General features: G+C 44.8%; 1 protein-coding gene across 8 annotated transcripts in view; it reads left to right on the top strand.

Annotated features, from left to right (window-relative positions):
• Positions 1 to 18,664, top strand: part of LOC139348509 (disabled homolog 2-interacting protein-like) — a 145,878-nt gene that overhangs the window by 99,039 nt on the left and 28,175 nt on the right. For all 8 annotated transcript variants that reach the window (XM_070988689.1, XM_070988692.1, XM_070988691.1 and 5 more), the window contains 3 exons: positions 8,580 to 8,733; positions 10,415 to 10,513; positions 13,342 to 13,896. In XM_070988689.1, coding sequence (XP_070844790.1) covers positions 8,580 to 8,733; positions 10,415 to 10,513; positions 13,342 to 13,896 — 808 coding nt within the window. The remainder of the gene's footprint in view (positions 1 to 8,579; positions 8,734 to 10,414; positions 10,514 to 13,341; positions 13,897 to 18,664) is intronic.

Here is an 18,664-nt window from a genome sequence, read left to right as displayed (position 1 = left end):
CAAATACATACTCAACAGGAAGCATCATCTGGCACATATTCTACCAGGTACCTGATTCATTTAGCACTGATTCATTTCCTCACTGGGTGGATGAACGCAGAGATGGACTGTAGTGCTGATTTAAAGAAATCAGCTAGCTGCGAGCACAATAAGCACAAATGTTGAGCAGACATTTTGCTTCTGTGCAGTCTGTAATGCATTTCGGGGCACACATTTTTACAATACATAACACAGATATAGATTAAGCAGAAATCAATAGGGTAATACATTCTATTGATTTTAGCTCATTTCATTTTGCCTGCTTATGAAATAATCAATTCTTGGCCCATGACTTCACTGGTCCCAACACTCAAATTATTATTTATAGTGTAAGTTAAACAAAAATGTTTATAACGCTGAGTGTTTTTGCAAACGCTGGCACCGCCTGTCCATTTCCCTGTTGGACCGGTGAAGTCATGCTATAAATACACACAACCCCGATTCCAGAGAAGATGTGACGCTGTCTAAAACACAAGACAGAGCGGGACCATCTGCAAATCCCTTCTGGCAACTGAAACAATATATTTAATGTTTGACCTCATCAGCTTCTTTGATTTTTGGAAATAAATGCTTATTCAGAATTTGATGCAGCAACAGGTGTCATGATTGGATATCAAAGTTTTACTTGTCAGCAAATGATTGCATTTTGTTTTTTTGAGATTGTAGACCACTGGCCTTCTGGTCCAGCTGAGGAAACCCTTAATAGTGAACTGCAGTCGTGTTGGACAGTGTTGAGTGTTGAGACATTGATGCACAGTTTGATCACCCACAGTCATATTCATTCTCCTCTTCCTCCCTTTTCTGGCAGCGTCTTCGCGTGTGTTGCTAGGGATCGGGGCATGCAACATGCATGTGGATGACAAGACATGCAAGGCAACAAGCATGATGTCATGAATTAGATTATTCCACTGGGCTGCGTGACAAAAAAAAGTAATGTATTCTAGTGAAGGCGTACTCAATCATGATGATTTTCCCTGCTGTGTCCCGTAAAGTGCATGATTTAAATCAATATACCAATCGTATCGCATTGGTGAGATCCCAGAAGACCATTAGTCATTATAATGACATTTGTCCTTTGCCCTGTGACTGTAGCTGCTACTTAAGGAGTTACTCATTAGTGTGACCTTTGACCTCATTATTAATTGTCCTTGCAGTGTTTTGGCTGTACTACTTTTGCCTCGGCCCCTGCTGTAATTACTGTGAATTGAGCGCCAACCGCACATAGATGCTCCTGTCAGTGGAGGAATTGTAGTCCATTGTGTTGTAGAAGCTACATAATATGCTTCGATGACCCTTTGACTCTTGGCTCTTAAAGCTCGCCTGGGAAGAGAAATAGGATGAGTAAGAAGAATTCACCACATGTGTCACATCCTGCAGAGCTTGGCACGAATTAATACTCTCACGAAATCACCACAAATGTTTTTAAAAAAAAAAAAAAGCTAAACAGTCCTCACAGATCATCACAGGTAATTGGCATGCTGTGTTCTGCAGCTGCTAGTGTGATCTACCGTGTCCAGTGGTTGTACTTTGCAGCCAGCTGTTCTGTTCCCTTTCACTCAGCGCGTGACCTCAGAGCCAGACCCCAGCCAGAGCAGCTCTTCATCGGCCCGCATTGGTCTCCTGCAGTGAGTGTCCTAGCAGATGTTACCCTGAGTTACCTCCCAGCCTAGCAGGGAGGCTACGCTCTCACTGTAATCAAGCTGTGGAGGCGTGTGTGTGTGTGTGTGTGTGTGTGTGTGTGTGTGTGTGTGTGTGTGTGTGTGTGTGTGTGTGTGCGTGTGCGTGTGCGTGTGCGTGTGCGTGTGCGTGTGCGTGTGTGTGTGTGTGTGTGTGTGTTACCAGACAGCCTGGCTCGGTGGCTGCCTTAGCTCTCCCAACAGTTGTTCTCCAGCCACCTGATCTCAGTTACCGGCCAAGCTTTAGCATGTCTGCCAGCGCTCTGAGTCAGGCATCCCCGCAGACTCCTAAAAATGGGCCTCGAGGAGCCGACCACTTAGGAGATACTAAATGCTAAAGCTAACTCCCTCCTTTCCTGCGTGTGTGTTTGGTGGGAAGGGGTGTGTGTGTTTGCATGAGTCTCATTCTTGCCTTTAAAAGCTTCCTTCCTCTCTGCAAATGAAAGGCCGTCTTTGTGCTGAGCTGTTCCTTCTATACTTTCAGATAATGTGTGCTCCCATCTATAGCTCTGACTGCTTTTTCTTCACAAAAGTGGTCACACCATACTTTAGCTTTAGTTTTTATCCCCTCTTGTTTGGCGCAGTGATGCCTGGGGCAGTGTCTCTCCCTTCCCTCTTCCCAGCATAATCTCTCTTTTGTCTTGTGTGCATTAGACCGCTGGCGTTGTAAGAGCCTAAAGAGCCGCCGCCGCCGAGCAGCACAGGTGCTGCAAAGCACTAATGCACCGGATATGGACCGGCACAGACTTCACTGTGCCCACTCATCTATGTTACCCATCTGTTTGAATGTACATTTTCGTGTTTTCCCTTTCACTGTCATTATGGCATTCATAGCCATCCATGACACAGCCAATCAGGACTCAAAGAGGTCACGGATGAATGAGCAGAAAGGGTGTTTTTGATTGCGAGTGTCAGTCTGAATGTGATGTGTGGAAATTTCCCTCTAAGGGTTATTGGCAGAGGGAATTATAGTGGGGCTGTCACATTAGCTGCTGCATTTCCAGCTCACTTCACTCACTCACCATCTCAACCTCTGTCTTCGTCTCCAGAGATCATTCTTTCTCCGCGGCGTGTCCGACTTCGACAGCGAACCAGCTTTGCTATGCCGTTCTGTTGACTGGATCCCTTCTAGCTGCCTTGATTGGTGTTTGGGCTCCAAGGCCTGTAGCTACTTGTCAGCGGTTCAGCTCGCACATCCACCGTTCTGCACCAACGGCATTTGACAGGAGCCCCCCTCACCTCTTTCCCTTGCCCCCTTTTGACTACTCTTCTTTCTGCCTCTGGCTGTGGGCAAGATGTTTGTATTGTTTATATTCTCCTGCTACCCATCGCCTAACTGTGCACTCCAGTGCAGACGACAGATGGCGGGTTGATGGACAAAAGCATGCATCTTCACAGGTTTGCCTGAAACATAAAAGGCTTTTTACTGCTGATTAACATGCGAAACAGAGACATGAATCATCCAAAAATTCAGAAACTGACTGTGGCAGGAGTATAACTTCCCCTTTTTGCCGAGCACTGAGAAAGACTAACCACATCTGCTTGGATCAAATGAGCGATCAGGCCCGTGACAGAGAACTCTGCAATGTGACAGACACGTAATTGTTTCATCACGGCCTGTGGTCCTTTCCACTGAGTCAGTGCCAAAGCAGTGGGAATAATGGACACTTTATTGTGCGAGGCTTGATGCAGGAATAATGGCTTATTTGTCCGGTTGCCTCTCTCTGCAGTGCATGTGTTTCATAATCAAGCCTCAGTGATTACTGTGTGATTGTGTGTGCGCAGTACATGCTTCTCCGTTAACCGCAGTGTTTTTCCGCTTTGATGTCTGAGTGAGGGCCCAGGTGCTCGTGGAGAGGTTGGCGTGGTTGGCTGGCCTGAGCTTTTTTGGTTTGTGCCCCATCTACAAACCAAGCCAGCTGCAAAGAGCAGTTGATGAATTTTGGGACTGTACAGGGATGTAAATATGATGAAAACTCTGCGTGTGTGTTGCAACCTCATCTTAAGTACTCGGCTACAAACCACTCGTCTAATCACTTTGCTGTAGTTCTTACCAAACCATCGCATCTGGTTTCGCAACTACAGGTTGCCCTGCTTCGTCCCCGACACTGTCAGATTGTATTTATGGTTATGGTTTGGCTTTCATCATGGACAACATATTAAAATGTCGTAATAAAGCGATAGGTGACACTGGAGGAAAAGATGATATAAAGGGTCTTAGTGAGGTGTTGGTTCAGAACAGAACTAAGCATCCTCTGAAAAATAAATGTCCAAATGCCCAGAAGGTCTTTGTCAACATTTACCACTGTTCTGAAGGTATTTCTAGAATCCTCAAAGACTCTTTAAATCACCTCGATGAAAAAATTATTCTGTCTGTTGCACAATAACCCGTCCTGGGTCAGGTACAACCCCACTCTGTTAGCACAAGCTAATTGATGTCTTAGCTCAATTTGTCAGACATTAACCAAATTAAAAAAAAGATTATCAGTTATATTGCATGCATCTTTGTATTATTTAATTTTTTCATTCAAAACAACCCATTTATTTATTTATTTATTTTTTGCAAAAATGATATTTCGCTCTGTGACGAGATGCAAACTGGGGCTAATGATTCACATCATTTTCATACTCAGACCACCAGTGAGCCCTCATGCCTGTAAGGGAGCATCATTTATTATATTTATCTTTTTACATCAACATTGCACAACATTTCTTTAGCTGACTCTTTTCTCCAACAGTCGCAACGACAGCTAGATGGGGTCAAAAATTGAAGCTGCCATAATCGGTCACCCTGCACGTCGTTGCCTGGCTCTGCTTGTAGATATGCATTCCCACTGGCACCCGGGTCTCATGTGTTTGGTACAGAGCATTATTAACAAGTAATTGCTGTGCCAGTCTGCAAGTGGAAAGCGTATTGATTGTTGTAAATGCTGGTCTGACAGCAAAGCAAAATGCTGTGTAAACACTGTGCAGGGCGGTAACCACAGTAAACACTGTTAGCAAGAAGGCTTAGCATCAGGCTGCTTAACGCTAGCATTAACTGGAGGCCTCTCTTGAGAAAAGTATTTGTTGTTATAGGTTATGTCAGAAGCCCTGAGCTTTGGTCATTAGGGTCATTTTGCATGTTGGTTATTACAGTAACGTAACAAGAAGCAACAAACAAAGAGGTTGTTATTTCCCAAGTGACGATTAACACAGAACACCACTTCACATGTGCTATAACGTGCTGTCGTAGTAGGTGTAATTATGGTAAAACAATGCATAATCTCCCAGCAATTCACGAGGATGTAGACTTTCAATGTGCTGTTATTTGGAGTTGCAATATGTTAATTCCACTTATCTTGAGCCATCAGTATAAACATAGTCCCTTGTGGTGCAGCTAGCTAGCCAGCAAGTGAGTGTGTTAGAAGCCTTAAGTGCTCTGACGCCTATATGGGCCCGGGGTTTCAGACTATATCAGATCCCAGACAGGCTATCAGATGAACTCTTTCTACAGGATGCGGAGACAAAGCACAGTGAGTGCAGCCCAGACACACTCAGAATCCATTACTCTGGTCTCCTTTCCCCGGTACTAACTGCTAACCGGGTTTCTATTGAACCTTAACCTTGCACAGTACATCTAGATGTCAGACTGTGCTGATAGGATTTTGGCCCGATGCAACACTAACTGATGCACCAGAAAAAAATTAGTGTAACTATGTTGCCGTGCTGTGTAGCTTGTGCTTAGAAACCCTGAGGCTAACTGCCAGAAAACTGAAACATTTCTGGAAATATCACAAAGAAGTTTCTACACTTAGCTGAGGTGCAAAAGTTGGCACATCGGCAGGGAAAGAAAAAGCAAAGGCGCATTAAAGGCAGACAGAAACAGATGTTTTTGAATGCACTTTGATGTTCTCGTCCCTGCTTCTGCTTCTTCTACTGCAGAAAAAGCTTTTATGCCACGCTGCCACTCGCTGTTTCCTGCGTCCACTCGAAGAGAAGGCCAGAAAATAAAGAATAACGTGGGCGTGCAGAACCACAGTGTCCCTCACTCGCCTCACAACCACTATCGCGTCTGATAAAAACACCACAGGGTACACGATGATCAGAGGAGACAAATTCATTAAGAAAACATAAATGGATGTGCAGAGCTACTGCTGCTTGATTATAAAAATCCCCCTCAAAACTTGTGCAACATTTTAATGGAATTATTTATGCAGAAATACAAATCTGTGGGTCTCCTCAGGTGTGTGTGCTCTCATACAAACATTTCATCCAGTTATATATCCAAACATAAGGCGTTATAGACGCAGTATGAGCAGTGCTCTTTGCAACATCTCCTGTAATTCTGACTATGTCTTTACAAAGGCTGTTCTTTATTTCTTGACCTTTTCAACGATATATTTTACTCCAGCAACTTTTTATAGTCCTATCTGTGTTTATAGGAGATACTGGAAGTTTCTGAACTATCAGAACTATTGCCTGTATATCTCTTGCATAGTGTCTAGAATATTTAAATGGCCTGAATGAAGCCCAGAAGACGAAGAGGGCTGGATTGATTTGTGGCCAAGAGACAAGAAGGGAGATAAACACGGCGAGAGAGATAAACAGAACAGTGGAAGAAGACGAGAGCGGGGTGGAAAGATGTCCACTAGAGAGTCTGGAAGAATCCTCCGAACATAAACTGTCAGGTAAACACTGCATGAGAGGAGGACAGGACGGCAGAGAAATGGAGGCAGAGTCATGGAGGATTGTCAAGGACAAAGAAGGACGTTTGCTGAGAATAGACAACTGTTGGGGGAAGGGGACCAAAGAGGAGAGAAATGAGACGAGGACAGGAGGCCCTGCTTTTAATACCAGTTGTTATTTGCAGAGGCTGACACGAACAGTGTGTCATACTGGGTGATACAGAAGTTATGAGCAGATTTCACACGGCAGACAGTCTGTCATTGTCGTCAGTACAAAGTGGCCTACAATAGGCTGTAAACTACACGTTACAGTGCCGTTTAATACAGTGCCACGCAGATGACAGGCTGCATTATTATTCATCAATTCATACAGTCTCCCACTATTTCCACTGACACTAATGTTCTAATATGATATGCTGAGAGAAAAGGGAAATCATAATGGAAGAATATTATATATTTCTTTTTGAAGATGCACAACGTGCAGAATATTCCTCCAGAGGGTCTCGTTTTTGGCAAGCTGCACTGGCTGCATGTCCCGGTCCATCCCCAGAGAAAATGTTTGCATGCTCCTTATTAGTCACGGTTTGATGTTATAAATGTGTGTGCTACCAGTTCATTAAAATGTGTGATAGTGTTTTTCCTTTCAGTCAGTGTGTTTGTGAGACATGAAAACACAGTCATGCAGGTTTTGGGACTGTGGACAATAAGTTTCCATCCCTTCCCGTGTTTTAACGGCACATCCCACTAGAAAACCCCTGTTTCCCCTCCTCTCCGCTTCCTTGACTCGCTCTCTGTTCTGCCCGGTACCCAGGCAGCCAATCACAAAGCAGAGCTAGGTGCAAACACACTTCCCCTGCAGCTGTGCTTTGGAAAAGCCTAGAAGCCCCTAAAACTGGATCCTCATATGCAAAGCAGTGCTCGCCGTGTTCGCTCACATGTTTTTTTGCCTTTTATTTCAAAGGATGAAATTTGCCTCTGCAGCATGTGTGTGTGAGTAAGAGATAAAAAAGGAGAGAGAGAGCCCAGATCATTATCCACTTCACATTGGACAGTGGATTTGACAACAAAGCTGGTTGACTGTACAAAAGGCTGCATTCGGTTGCTAATCTGTCATTATGGGTGCTGCATTTTTCCTGGAAAGCTCTTCCTTCAGTCCACAGAGGAGATTTACAGCACACACACGCGCACAGGCCTGCTCACATACATGGGATTAGCATGTAAGCCAGCCGTGGAGGGCACTATTAACAGAATGCTCGCACTCATTACGCTAGCGATTGACCCTCTGTCGTCCCCGTCCTGCCATTGTCTGAGTGTCAAATGTTTGCGCTGCTCGCCTGTCGCTGCCGCTTACTGCCCTCGCTAGCCTGTTTATCTTTTCATCCTCTTATGGCGGCAAGCACCAGGCCCTGGTGTTTGTAACCGAAGAGAATAACATCACGTTTAAACATTTTAGATAACCGGTTGTCATCAAATGTTGGAATAGATAAACATTGGGTTGAATATCAATCTCAGTAATGTCGATCTTATATGCCACTGGCCCGCATTTGCTCTTTCCTGGTGACATCAAACGCGGCAAACAGTGGAAAGGCATTTACTTTGCCTCCTGATCCTCTCTGACTAAATAATGGCCATGAATAGTGCTTCGGGGCTGTCTTTGTTGGAATATTGAACTTTCTAAAGTGCACTCTGAGCTCCTGCCATAATTCAATGGGGAAGAGTTGACCGGGTTATGAGTGTGTGTGGTGTGGCTCGACTAAATGGAGCTCCACAAAGCAGATAGCAAGCGCTTTATCACTGCGGAGCATTATCGCATCATGGAAATTATCTAAGCCTCACCATTAATGATAATCAATGATATGAATTGCTTCCTATTTATAGTGGTTCCACTGCATCGTTTCGCACAGCTTGACTCAAATCTTTCATGCTTCTTCATTCATTCATTGATGGCATTCATTAGCAAGTGAACTTAGGAGTGGGTGCGTGAACATGTCTGATGCCGTATGCGAGCTTGTCATGCCGAGGACTCGCTGACTTTGAGGCGAGCGGAGCATCCTCTCTTCGTCATCCTCACACTCTCTTGCTTCACACTCACCATGAACGCTCGCTAATACGTGCAGTACATATGTTCCCCTCCCTCTCACTTCCTCTACTCAGGCTCTGCGCGGTGACTCAGTTCTCTCCCTCTTTCCATTCTTAGATCTCATCTGATGCCAAGGCTGAAGGAGTCTCGCTCCCATGAGTCATTGCTCAGCCCCAGTAGTGCTGTGGAAGCCTTGGACCTAAGCATGGAGGACGAGGTTGTCATCAAGCCCGTTCACAGCAGCATCCTCGGGCAGGACTACTGCTTTGAGGTGAGTGGGGTCACACATACGCAGAGCACGAACACACAAACATTCTCGCTGCTGGTCTTGCTTTATCAAACCGTCCGTGGACTGACAAACGTCTGGTGCTGTAAAGCAGGAGGAGTTATTTCAAGTATCCTCGGCTCGAAAACTAAAGGTCGTGTTCTACGTAGACGTGTTTGGTGAGTGGCATTTGGAGCATTTTTCCAGACAAAAAAACAACTACGTAGGAAAATTCCTGGTTCTTTGAGCAAAACTCAGAAGTGTTCAAGCTGCATTTTGGTGCTTAAAGCTGCTCTTATCAATAATTTTATATTTACAATGGAGCAAAATTAATATGTTTAATGTGCCAGTTGTTGCTCATAATGATGAACCCACAGAGTTATCACCAAAGATCTCCACAGAGCGATTTAGCGTCTTTCAGCTTCACGTTTTGGTTTCACAATTTTGCTATTTTGCTTCGCCCTTACTGCTCTCGTCAACCTCTTTTCACTCTCGGCCAAAAAGCTCTCATAAACCCACTGAACGCTACAAGCCCAGCACCCAACAAAGACAAACAAAGTTACTGACTTTCAAGTGAACAAAGTGGAGCATTTAGCTGCTAATGAAGCAGCCCCAGAAATCAGAGGAGACCAAAGCAGAGCTGAAAGGAGACTGAATATTTCACTTGCATTAATCAGGTGGCCAAAAACTCCAAGGACTCCAAATGAATGCTAATGTTGCTCCATGTCTGCAGGATGTGTAATTAGACTCTTTGCCAACATGTAAACCACAACAACTTTGGACGCTGATAATGTATCAGTGGTTTGTTTACAGCTTGTTCTGCTGCTGCTGTTAAATTCTTCTGCTCGCATTGCAAATGGCAAGCAGAGGATTACGCTCTCACGTTTTGGGTTGTTTCTGCTCACCATTATGAGTTTGCTGTTTTTGGGGCTCTGACTGTTTTTTCTTTTCCACAGCAACTCGGGCTGCATCTAACGATCATTTTCACGATCAGATTTTTTGCTGATTATTCTCTCGATTAGTCGTTCGGTCTAAATTCTGTTTGCCGTTGCTATCATTGAAAGAAAGCTGAAATGTGAACCAGCAGCTACTCTTACTTCACATCTCATCTTGATTAGCGGCTGATGGCCAATTAAAGCCCAAGGTCCAGGTGTAGATGGCTGTTCTTTAGGTCACATCCTTACGATCATTGGTGGACTGGGGTAATGATTACCGTAAGATTCACCTGTGCACGATATGTGTGCACAAGCACATGTTGCAGCTGGAGCGTCAGCTCGCCTCAGGGCGAGAGAAATTAATGAATACTTTCCATCCCACAGCGTCGACTGTTGAGAGCAGAAATCTCCACTAATCTTTATTATCCTGCTCATTACATCATTCAGATTCTTTTTTCTGCCCTCTCTGTTCTCTTTCTGTCCCACCGAGCATTTTTTAACCATCCAGTTATCACCCAGCCTGCCAAGCGGTCATCACACCGTTCATTCATCCCTCAACACTGCCATGTCATCTTCAGATACCCACTGGTGTCTGTGTGTGTGTATTGCTGATAAACTTCTGTGCCGTCAGAGACACAGTGGTATTTATAAACCAAGTTTAGTAAAAATGCCTGTTCCACTTATTCTCTGTCATTGTTATGCATGAGGTTTGATCATTAAAGCATTCATTCCCCCCCCCCTCTCTGCGGTAGGTCACCACCTCCACAGGAAGCAAATGTTTTTCCTGCCGTTCATCAGCCGAGAGAGACAAATGGATGGAGAATCTGAGGAGAGCGGTGCAGCCCAACAAGGTAAGCATGGACAAAAGCAGCAGGTGGGGCCAGACTGTGTGTCGCAATCAACGCACCCAGTTTCAGACCACACTTTGCAACATTGGTTAGTCTACAGACAGTGAGCTGTATGGTGTTGACATCACGTCCCCGCTATACATAACACTACAGTCTGATAGTGTGTGTTGACAGTCAGCTATCATAGATCACTAACTGTTTAGAAGAACGAGGAATGGATTTTCGTGGAAATGCTGACAGCGCCATTACTCTCTTTTACTGAGCACATCCTTTCTTTTGCATTGTTTTCTGGTATAGAAGCTCTAAAGCAAACCACAGGAGCAAGCTAGGGAAAACTGTTCAGACCTGTGGAAAAAGCACAGGGCTGCAGCCAGTGGTGGGAACAGCTCTGAGGATCCCGCTCTGGGTTTGCTTCCATCATCATCACATCGTGGTCAAAAGACAGGTGGCGCTTCCAGGCAGCTGCAGTCGAGCCGCTCCTCGCACGCTCTCACCCCAGCGCTCAATTACAGGCTCAGGAACATACTAGAGTAAACAGCAGACATACACTTTTTACAAAAAAGGAACAGGAAAAGCTCTCTAAAGCTAAAATTTCTCCTCGCATGCATCACCTGTAACGTGTTACTACACGTCCTTGGTTGCTGCAGACATGATTGTACCACCTGTTCCTAACTCGGCTGAGTGACGCGGTCTGCTGGCATCATCCTCATCCACTCGCACTAGTTTCAGCCACTAACCTCAAAATAAGAACTAACCTACATACATGCATTGATGCTTATAGCATATGGCAGATATTTGATTTATTGATCATTTTCACATGGTGGTGCGTGCTGTTCTGCAGTTTTCCTCTCTAAGGTCAATAAAGCTTTTCTAAACTAAGCTAAACCTGTGCTCTCTCTGCATTGGACACCTCAAGAGCAGAAAATACAAAGGTCACAGGGACGAACACCAAAACTCCCAAAGTGCTCTTGTGTTGAGTGTCGATACCATCTGCACTCTTGACAAACACAGCTGCGGCAGAGGGAGTGTAGCAAACACACCAAGCCAAGAAAATAGTCTTAATCTCACAGCATCTTTGTTCCTTCAGCTGTCATTATTTAGTAAATTACTCTCTAATTAGAACTTTGAAAAAAGTTCCCCAATAGTGTCAGAGTCTTCCCTCTTCTCAGCGATTTTGGCTGGGGTGTGTGGCAGACAATGAAACTGGGAACAGATACAGAAATTCTTTGAAATTAGATAAGGAAGTCTCTGGAGATGCATTCAAACGATCCAACAGATTTCACTGTAACTGCTAGCACATCTACCACCACTACTACTGTAGTACTACTACTACTCACGATTAGACCCATGATTAAGGTCGGGTACAGAAACGTTTATATTAAGACCAATTATCAAGCAAAGGCATCAACATTTAAGTATGTAAAATCTTTAGTCATTGTGTTTACTGAAAACATATTTTGCTCCTAAAAGGACTTAATCTTAATCTTATTAGATCTTAATCCACAATGATCTGCGATGACAGGGCACATTCAAGACTCAGCCTGTTTGACTTTGTGGCTTGCAGCTCAGTATTTGTTACCATGACCTCGCCTTAAAATCTCGTCTCCGTGGCCCGTGTTGGGTAAGAGGAAGGAGACGCTTAGATAATAAAGATGGGGAATAACAAAGGGAGTAGAAATAAATAGTCAGATGAATTCAATGTAAATGAAACAAGGTGGTCTGAAAGCCAATCCTGCACAATTCATCTCCTACATAAGAGGATAATTAGGGGTAATTATAGAAATAGGCAATTTACAGATATATCATCTCTACAGGCCGGTGTTGGGATTTCAAATTCATTTCCGTGTGCATGAAAAGACACAAAGCTTTTATGTTTCTAATTGATGGTATAGAGCACCATCAGTGAGAACACCGCTGACAAGGCGTTACTGAACAAAGATCACATGTGACACCAAGACTAAAATCTAGCTGTCAGTCTTCAGGAGTGATACAGAGCAGAGGAACAATACTGTGAAGACTACATGCAGTACAGCAGTCAGTAGTAGAAGTATTTTTCTCACAGCTGAAAGGGGCTTTTCTGCTTTGTGTAAGAAGGTGATGGTGTGAGATGATGCACCTCCTAATGCTTCCCAGCTTAGCCTCTGTACTTTCTTTCAGCTCCCGCCTAATGCAGACACACCTTGAGTGAGCCACAGGTGCATTAAAGAGAAGCTTCGGTGTTTTCCAGAGTTCAGAAACACCTCATGCTGGGATGAATGTAACGACGAGAGCCGCAGAAATAGAAAATCCAAATATTTTGTTGCAGAGCGTATGAAAAGCATCCAGATGGCGTTGAACTTTCTGAAACAGAGCCACCAGCATTTCAAACATCCTCGTCATTATGAGGCTATTATTTCTTTCTAATAATGTAACTATTAGCACCTCTTTTCTTCTCTCCATCTTCAGAGGTAGTTTCCAAGCGATATGAATAATGGGCCAAAAAATATGCCCCGCTCTTGGCAAAATCAATTGATGACATAAGAGTGGGTTAGCACTCTGTGAAATAATGTAGGAGTGAGATTTATTCGCTTTTTCAAAGACTGCAATGGCAGGAGAGAAAGGATTTTAAATTGCCACTGTGAAATGATTGAAGTGCTGTCTGAAATGTTTTTGTCGGGGAGAAGAAAGTTCAGAATCAGGATTCTAGTTTGAATCTTATCAGTTTGCTTGTGAGGTTTGATTTGTTTAGTTTATAGGTTTGCTGGTTTTATCTGTCCACCGGTGGCGATGTTGGGAAAATTGTTCTAAAAGACCTCACTGAACCGCTTCCTGTCGTCTTGTCTTGTCTGCAGGACAACAGTCGCCGGGTGGAGAACATGCTGAAGTTGTGGATCATCGAGGCCAAGGACCTGCCTGCCAAAAAGAAATACTTCTGCGAGCTCTGCCTGGATGACTCACTCTACGCCCGCACCACCTGTAAACTCAAGACTGACAATGTCTTCTGGGGAGAGCACTTTGAGTTCAACAACCTGCCTCCTGTCAAGAGCATCACGGCCCACCTCTACAAAGACACAGACAAGAAGAAAAAGAAAGACAAAAACAATTACATTGGACTTGTCAACATCCCCGTCGGTGCTGTTACCGGGCGACAGTTCGTGGAGAAGTGGTACCCAGTGAGCACGCCCAACCCCCCCAAGGGCAAGACGTCTGGGCCCATGATCAGGATCAAAGCGCGCTATCAGAGCATGAACATCCTTCCCATGGAGATGTACAAGGAGTTTGCAGAGTACACCACCAATAACTACATGCTGCTGTGCTCGGTGCTTGAGCCCGGGATTAGTGTCAAGAACAAGGAGGAGATGGCGTGTGCGCTGGTCCACATTCTGCAGAGCACCGGCAAGGCCAAGGTTAGTACCAGTCGTGATTTATCTCCATTTTCCTCACGTTTGTGCTCTCTGCGGAGCAATAATGGATAACGAAATCGGAATATCGGACCGTTATGTTGCCACGAGGTACTGACAAGACGTGAAGCACGCAGAGGTTAACTGTTCCTCCGCTGCCTGCTCATCTCATGAACTACTGACCTCCCACAGCTGTAATCCAGAGCAGACAAAGACCAGACAGACAGGTGATTTCCTCTTGCTGCACCAGCCTGTATTACATTTTTAACTCAAGCTAATCCCTTACATGTATCCCCTGCAGTGCCTCACAGCATACCGATGCAGGACAGAAGCACGATACATCCACTGCTGTCTGTAGCACTACGAGCGTGCGGAGATTAGTCTACCACAGTAGGAGCTAAGTCTCCCGTGACAGCAGGCCTTTGGACTCAGATAATCTCCCATCCATCCAAAATAGCTGTATTTTACTTTACTCTGACACCACGGCGTTTGTCTTTTCAGTGCAGCGAAACAAAGGTTGGCATTTTGACCCAGCTTGACACCCGAGTATGAGATACGAGAGGGAAAGCCGTCCTGCTGGCTGCCGATGAAAAGTGGATGAAGCTTAGAGCTGCGCTGGGTGGTCGAGCAATCAAAGGGAACATTTTCATAACAGAGTTAGTCGTTTAGGTGCGATTACGTAAAAGATTTGCTGCTTTTCTCTGTTTTATATCATTTAAATTGAATATATTTAGGTTTGGTCAATCAAAACAAGATGTTTAACGATGTCAAATTGTGCTCTGGGAAGGATTTTTCACTATTTTATGCTATTTTTTAGACTGATTAATTGAGAAAATGCACCAATAATGAAAATAATCATTCCAACAAAAGCCTTTTTTTGACATCTTGTTCTTGCGGTGTCCGAAATAACTGTCTGCTCTTGTTGGAATGCAGCTTCAGGCTGCTCTCCTCACTGCAGCATGAACGTCTTCGTCTTCTCCGCCTCGTCAGTTGCCAGCGACAGCTTCTGCCTCAGTTTAGTTTTCTTGACAGTATCTCATCAGCAGAGCTTTGAAACTTTCTTTGACTTTATCGCGGCTCAGCCGAATGATGAATCATCGGCGCTTAAGAAGTGATGTCTATCCGCACTGTACCGTCAGTCTGCTGGTTTAGGCACTGATAGCTGCTGATTGATGGGGGAGAAGGCCTCCACTGGTCCCCGGAGAGACGGTCACATCCTTAATTACTTTCAATTAATCCCCACCTTCTGAGCAAAGCGCTGAAAGTTTTGCTTCCTTCTCACCTCCTGGTCTTTCCTGCCGGCCGGTTTCTGCTTGTGCTTAACCTCAACCAGGGATGCTATTTTCAAGGTTCCTCATCATGAAGGAGACCCTGAAATTATTTCCGCACTACATCTGCATTCAAGAAGAAAAATTCCTTTTAATTTCATCTTCATGGGGCTGTAAAGAAAAGCTTCTGTTGCCTGTTGAAGAATAGTCTGACGCCTTTGGACTGACGTAAAATGGGCGAATTAATGAAAGCTGCTGTGGAAATGGGGGGTGTCGCTGCTGTTTACTACCGCAGCTCCTTTTCTGCAAAGACTTTCATCATTCAAGATATCGTGATGTGGGCTGACATATTTAGGCAGCACACGCACACACACACATGAGTCCATGTTCCTGTAGCCTTGATGGATGGAGCAGTCATGTCATGCCAAACACAGCACACAGGATGCCGACAAACCGCTTACCCTGAAATATTCCCAAGACCTAATTAGGATATCCTCCGCTGCTGTGTAGATGTTTTATATACACATGTCTTGGCCAGTGTTGCCTGGTGTGTTCGTTTACAAGCCAACGATGAAGCTCTTTTTTCATGCACTGCCAACTTGGGTGCAGCCTTCGCTAACATTGCCGAGTTCTATTTAGCAATTGAGAAATTTAGCAGAGCAAAGATAAACTCTGGAAAATCCTGCGAGTCTGGTTTTATTGTTTTCCTGCAGATGTTTAATAGAGCCTTTGGTTATTTACCCCTTTCCTTGCTATTGTTGTGCAGTCTTTCAACTATCCGGGCTCAAGTCAAAATCCGTGAGTCAGTGTCTAATGCTGTCAGTGCCACAGCGGGTTTCTGTAGTTCAGACGGGGAGACTCTGCATTGCTGCTGCATTCGACAGTCACGAAGGAGCGCCCCGTCTCACACCCAGCAGAGGTGAACGGGGGGTGAACGGCGCTTTTCGGAGATGCAGCGCTAACTCTTTGTAGCTCTGAAGTTCTGCTGATGTGCATCACTTTTAATCAGCTGTGCGCAGGTGGGAAACAGCTTCTAATTGCATCTGGCTATTGTTAAGAGATGCAGATTGCAAATTGTGAAGGGCATTAGCATGCAACACCTCTAGACTTGTGTTTCTTCCTGTGTCACTTTATCACCCATCAGCGAATAATTACACCCTGAATAGTCCGCTCCGTGGCACACTCGCCTCCTCTCTCTTGTTCTCTCCCTACTTTCTGTCTTTGACTTCCTTCATCTCTCTTTCACGCTTCATTGCATCTTGAGGCCAAAGCTCTCTGGAGAGATGTCATTACTGATGCCGTATTGATGTCTGGGTGCACTGGCGAGCGCGGCGGCCACGCCCTGCATCGCTGCACAGATGCTAACTTTATACACACACACCTACAGTGTAATCACAGGATATTAGCAGGTGGCTTCAGGTAGTTTATTCGGTTATGTGCATGAGCAAGCCTGCAGTGGTATTAAGATGTATGTCGCTTTAGATACAGGATTAGGTCAGAGGTGCACTGTGGGTTCAAGTATGAATGAATGAATCAGTGATCTGGTTTTATGTCAGTCGAGTTTATTTGATTTTGAAGCCATGAATCCATCCAACATTTCCACTGCGTTTCAGTGTCGTAAGGTCACAACAGCAGTCCGTCTCCTCCCCGTGGGACGCACCGTCATGTTTGTACGCTCCAACTGCACTACTAGAAGCTCCACAGCAACAACAACCAGTCCTCTACTGTGCTGGAACTGCCTGAAGACGCTCACCTTCCTTTCATCTGAAAATAACCACTCCTGGCACGAATCCTCCGCGTTATTGATCTAGTCTTGTCGACGCCTCGGCCCTTGGGAAGATTATGTTCTAATTTTGCTGCTGCTCCTCTCAGCCGCGCCGACTGTTGGAAGGGACGATAAGCAGGATTTATCCTTATGATAACTGGCTAGAGGAGGGTGGCGCTCTGGTTATTATGCCATCGCCTTTTTATGTTACTGCTCCTCAAGGTAAACTAACAGCCCCGCTTAAGAGGGCGAAATATGTGAGCCTCTCCTCTCTACATTGTCTGTGGCGAAGTGTTGTAGCACAGCTCCAGTTCTGTTGAACTCAAGCATCTTATGAATGCATTCGCCGCCGTCTTCAGTGGGCAGCGATGCTCGCCGCCGCAGCTGTGGCACCCAGGCACAGTTTGTCGTACGTACATAATATGGTGTGACAAATGATTTGCTAATATGACATGAAGGACTGTGGTAGTTCTGTGTTCCTCTGGGCTTTTTTAAATGTTGCTTTGAATTAATCAGCTGTCCCCCGAGAAGGCCAGCGAGTCAATGCTCTCCCCATTAACACGGATGTTGTTAATATTATTAGCATGTATGATTTGTCTGTATCCTGTAAATGTTTTCACATGCTGCTTCTCCAGCGTTTGATCCCAGACATGGCTCGGCTATGTCTCAGTCTCAAGGCTCTTTAATAGCTGTAATCTTATCATTTACCACATAAGAGGTGAACCCTCTTATGATGAACTGAGACGGACGTTGGAGGAGGCAGATGACCACTGTGCGAGTGTGTGAAGTGTGTGTTAGAGAGAGAAAGAAAGAAGGCACACTGAGGAAAAGAGATGTTAGCTCGTCTACAGTTCAGGCTCAAACCAGAACAGGAAATAAATACCAAGCACATTAATGCACTTGCTCTCCTCAGAGTCCCTCCTGTAAAATCTGCACTGCAAAGGAAGTGCATCATATCCTCAGACTGTTAATCCAGCCTGATTTTTATCGACCACCCCGCCGAGCGATGGAGAAGAGGTGAAAACATCCAATCAGAGAAAGGTAAAGAGAAAGGCGCTGAAGCTGACAGTGAAGGGGGAGAAAGAGCTTTCAGAGAAATCTGGATTGAGCTTGCAGCATTGCAGTTTCTGGCTGCGGAGTCAAACATCAGCAGGCTGCAAAGAGACACATTCAGCTCTGCAATGATACTCAGCACATCGATCTGGAAGTCTCTTGACGTCTCTGTTTGCACTCAGATCACATAGACTCTGTCTCTCTCCTTCCCCATCACCCCCCTCACCGTCGGACTCTTTTATCGCCTCAGCTTCACAAACTTAATTTGCATGAATGTAGTTTTATATGCCTAACATACATGTGCACACACATCCATGTCCCCCTCAGGATGAATTGTAATGACTTTGGTGATGCCTTAATTTTATATTTAGTGCCATTATGAGATCAAAATACCTGCAAAACCTATTCCCATCAGCCTCAGCTGTTTATGTTCTGTGCTAATTAGAAATTGTAAGCATGCTAACGCACTAAACTAAGATGTAATGTGACTGGCCAGACTACACGTATGTTTACACATCTGCTGGGTAGCATCCAGATAACAATTACTTCAAGTACAATGAGTTCCACATGTAGTAATTTTATTTCCAGAGTTGTTTATTCTACAAGGAGCAGGCTTGGCTGCTACTTCAACATTAGATCTGGAATTAGTAGCTAGCTAACAATCTGCTGCTGGAGTAATGATGAGCAT

Source organism: Chaetodon trifascialis, chromosome 20, assembly GCF_039877785.1.
Source record: "Chaetodon trifascialis isolate fChaTrf1 chromosome 20, fChaTrf1.hap1, whole genome shotgun sequence".
Taxonomy (NCBI): Eukaryota; Metazoa; Chordata; class Actinopteri; order Chaetodontiformes; family Chaetodontidae; genus Chaetodon; species Chaetodon trifascialis.
Note: the sequence above shows the minus strand (reverse complement) of the source record. Positions and strands in the feature narration are given on the sequence as shown.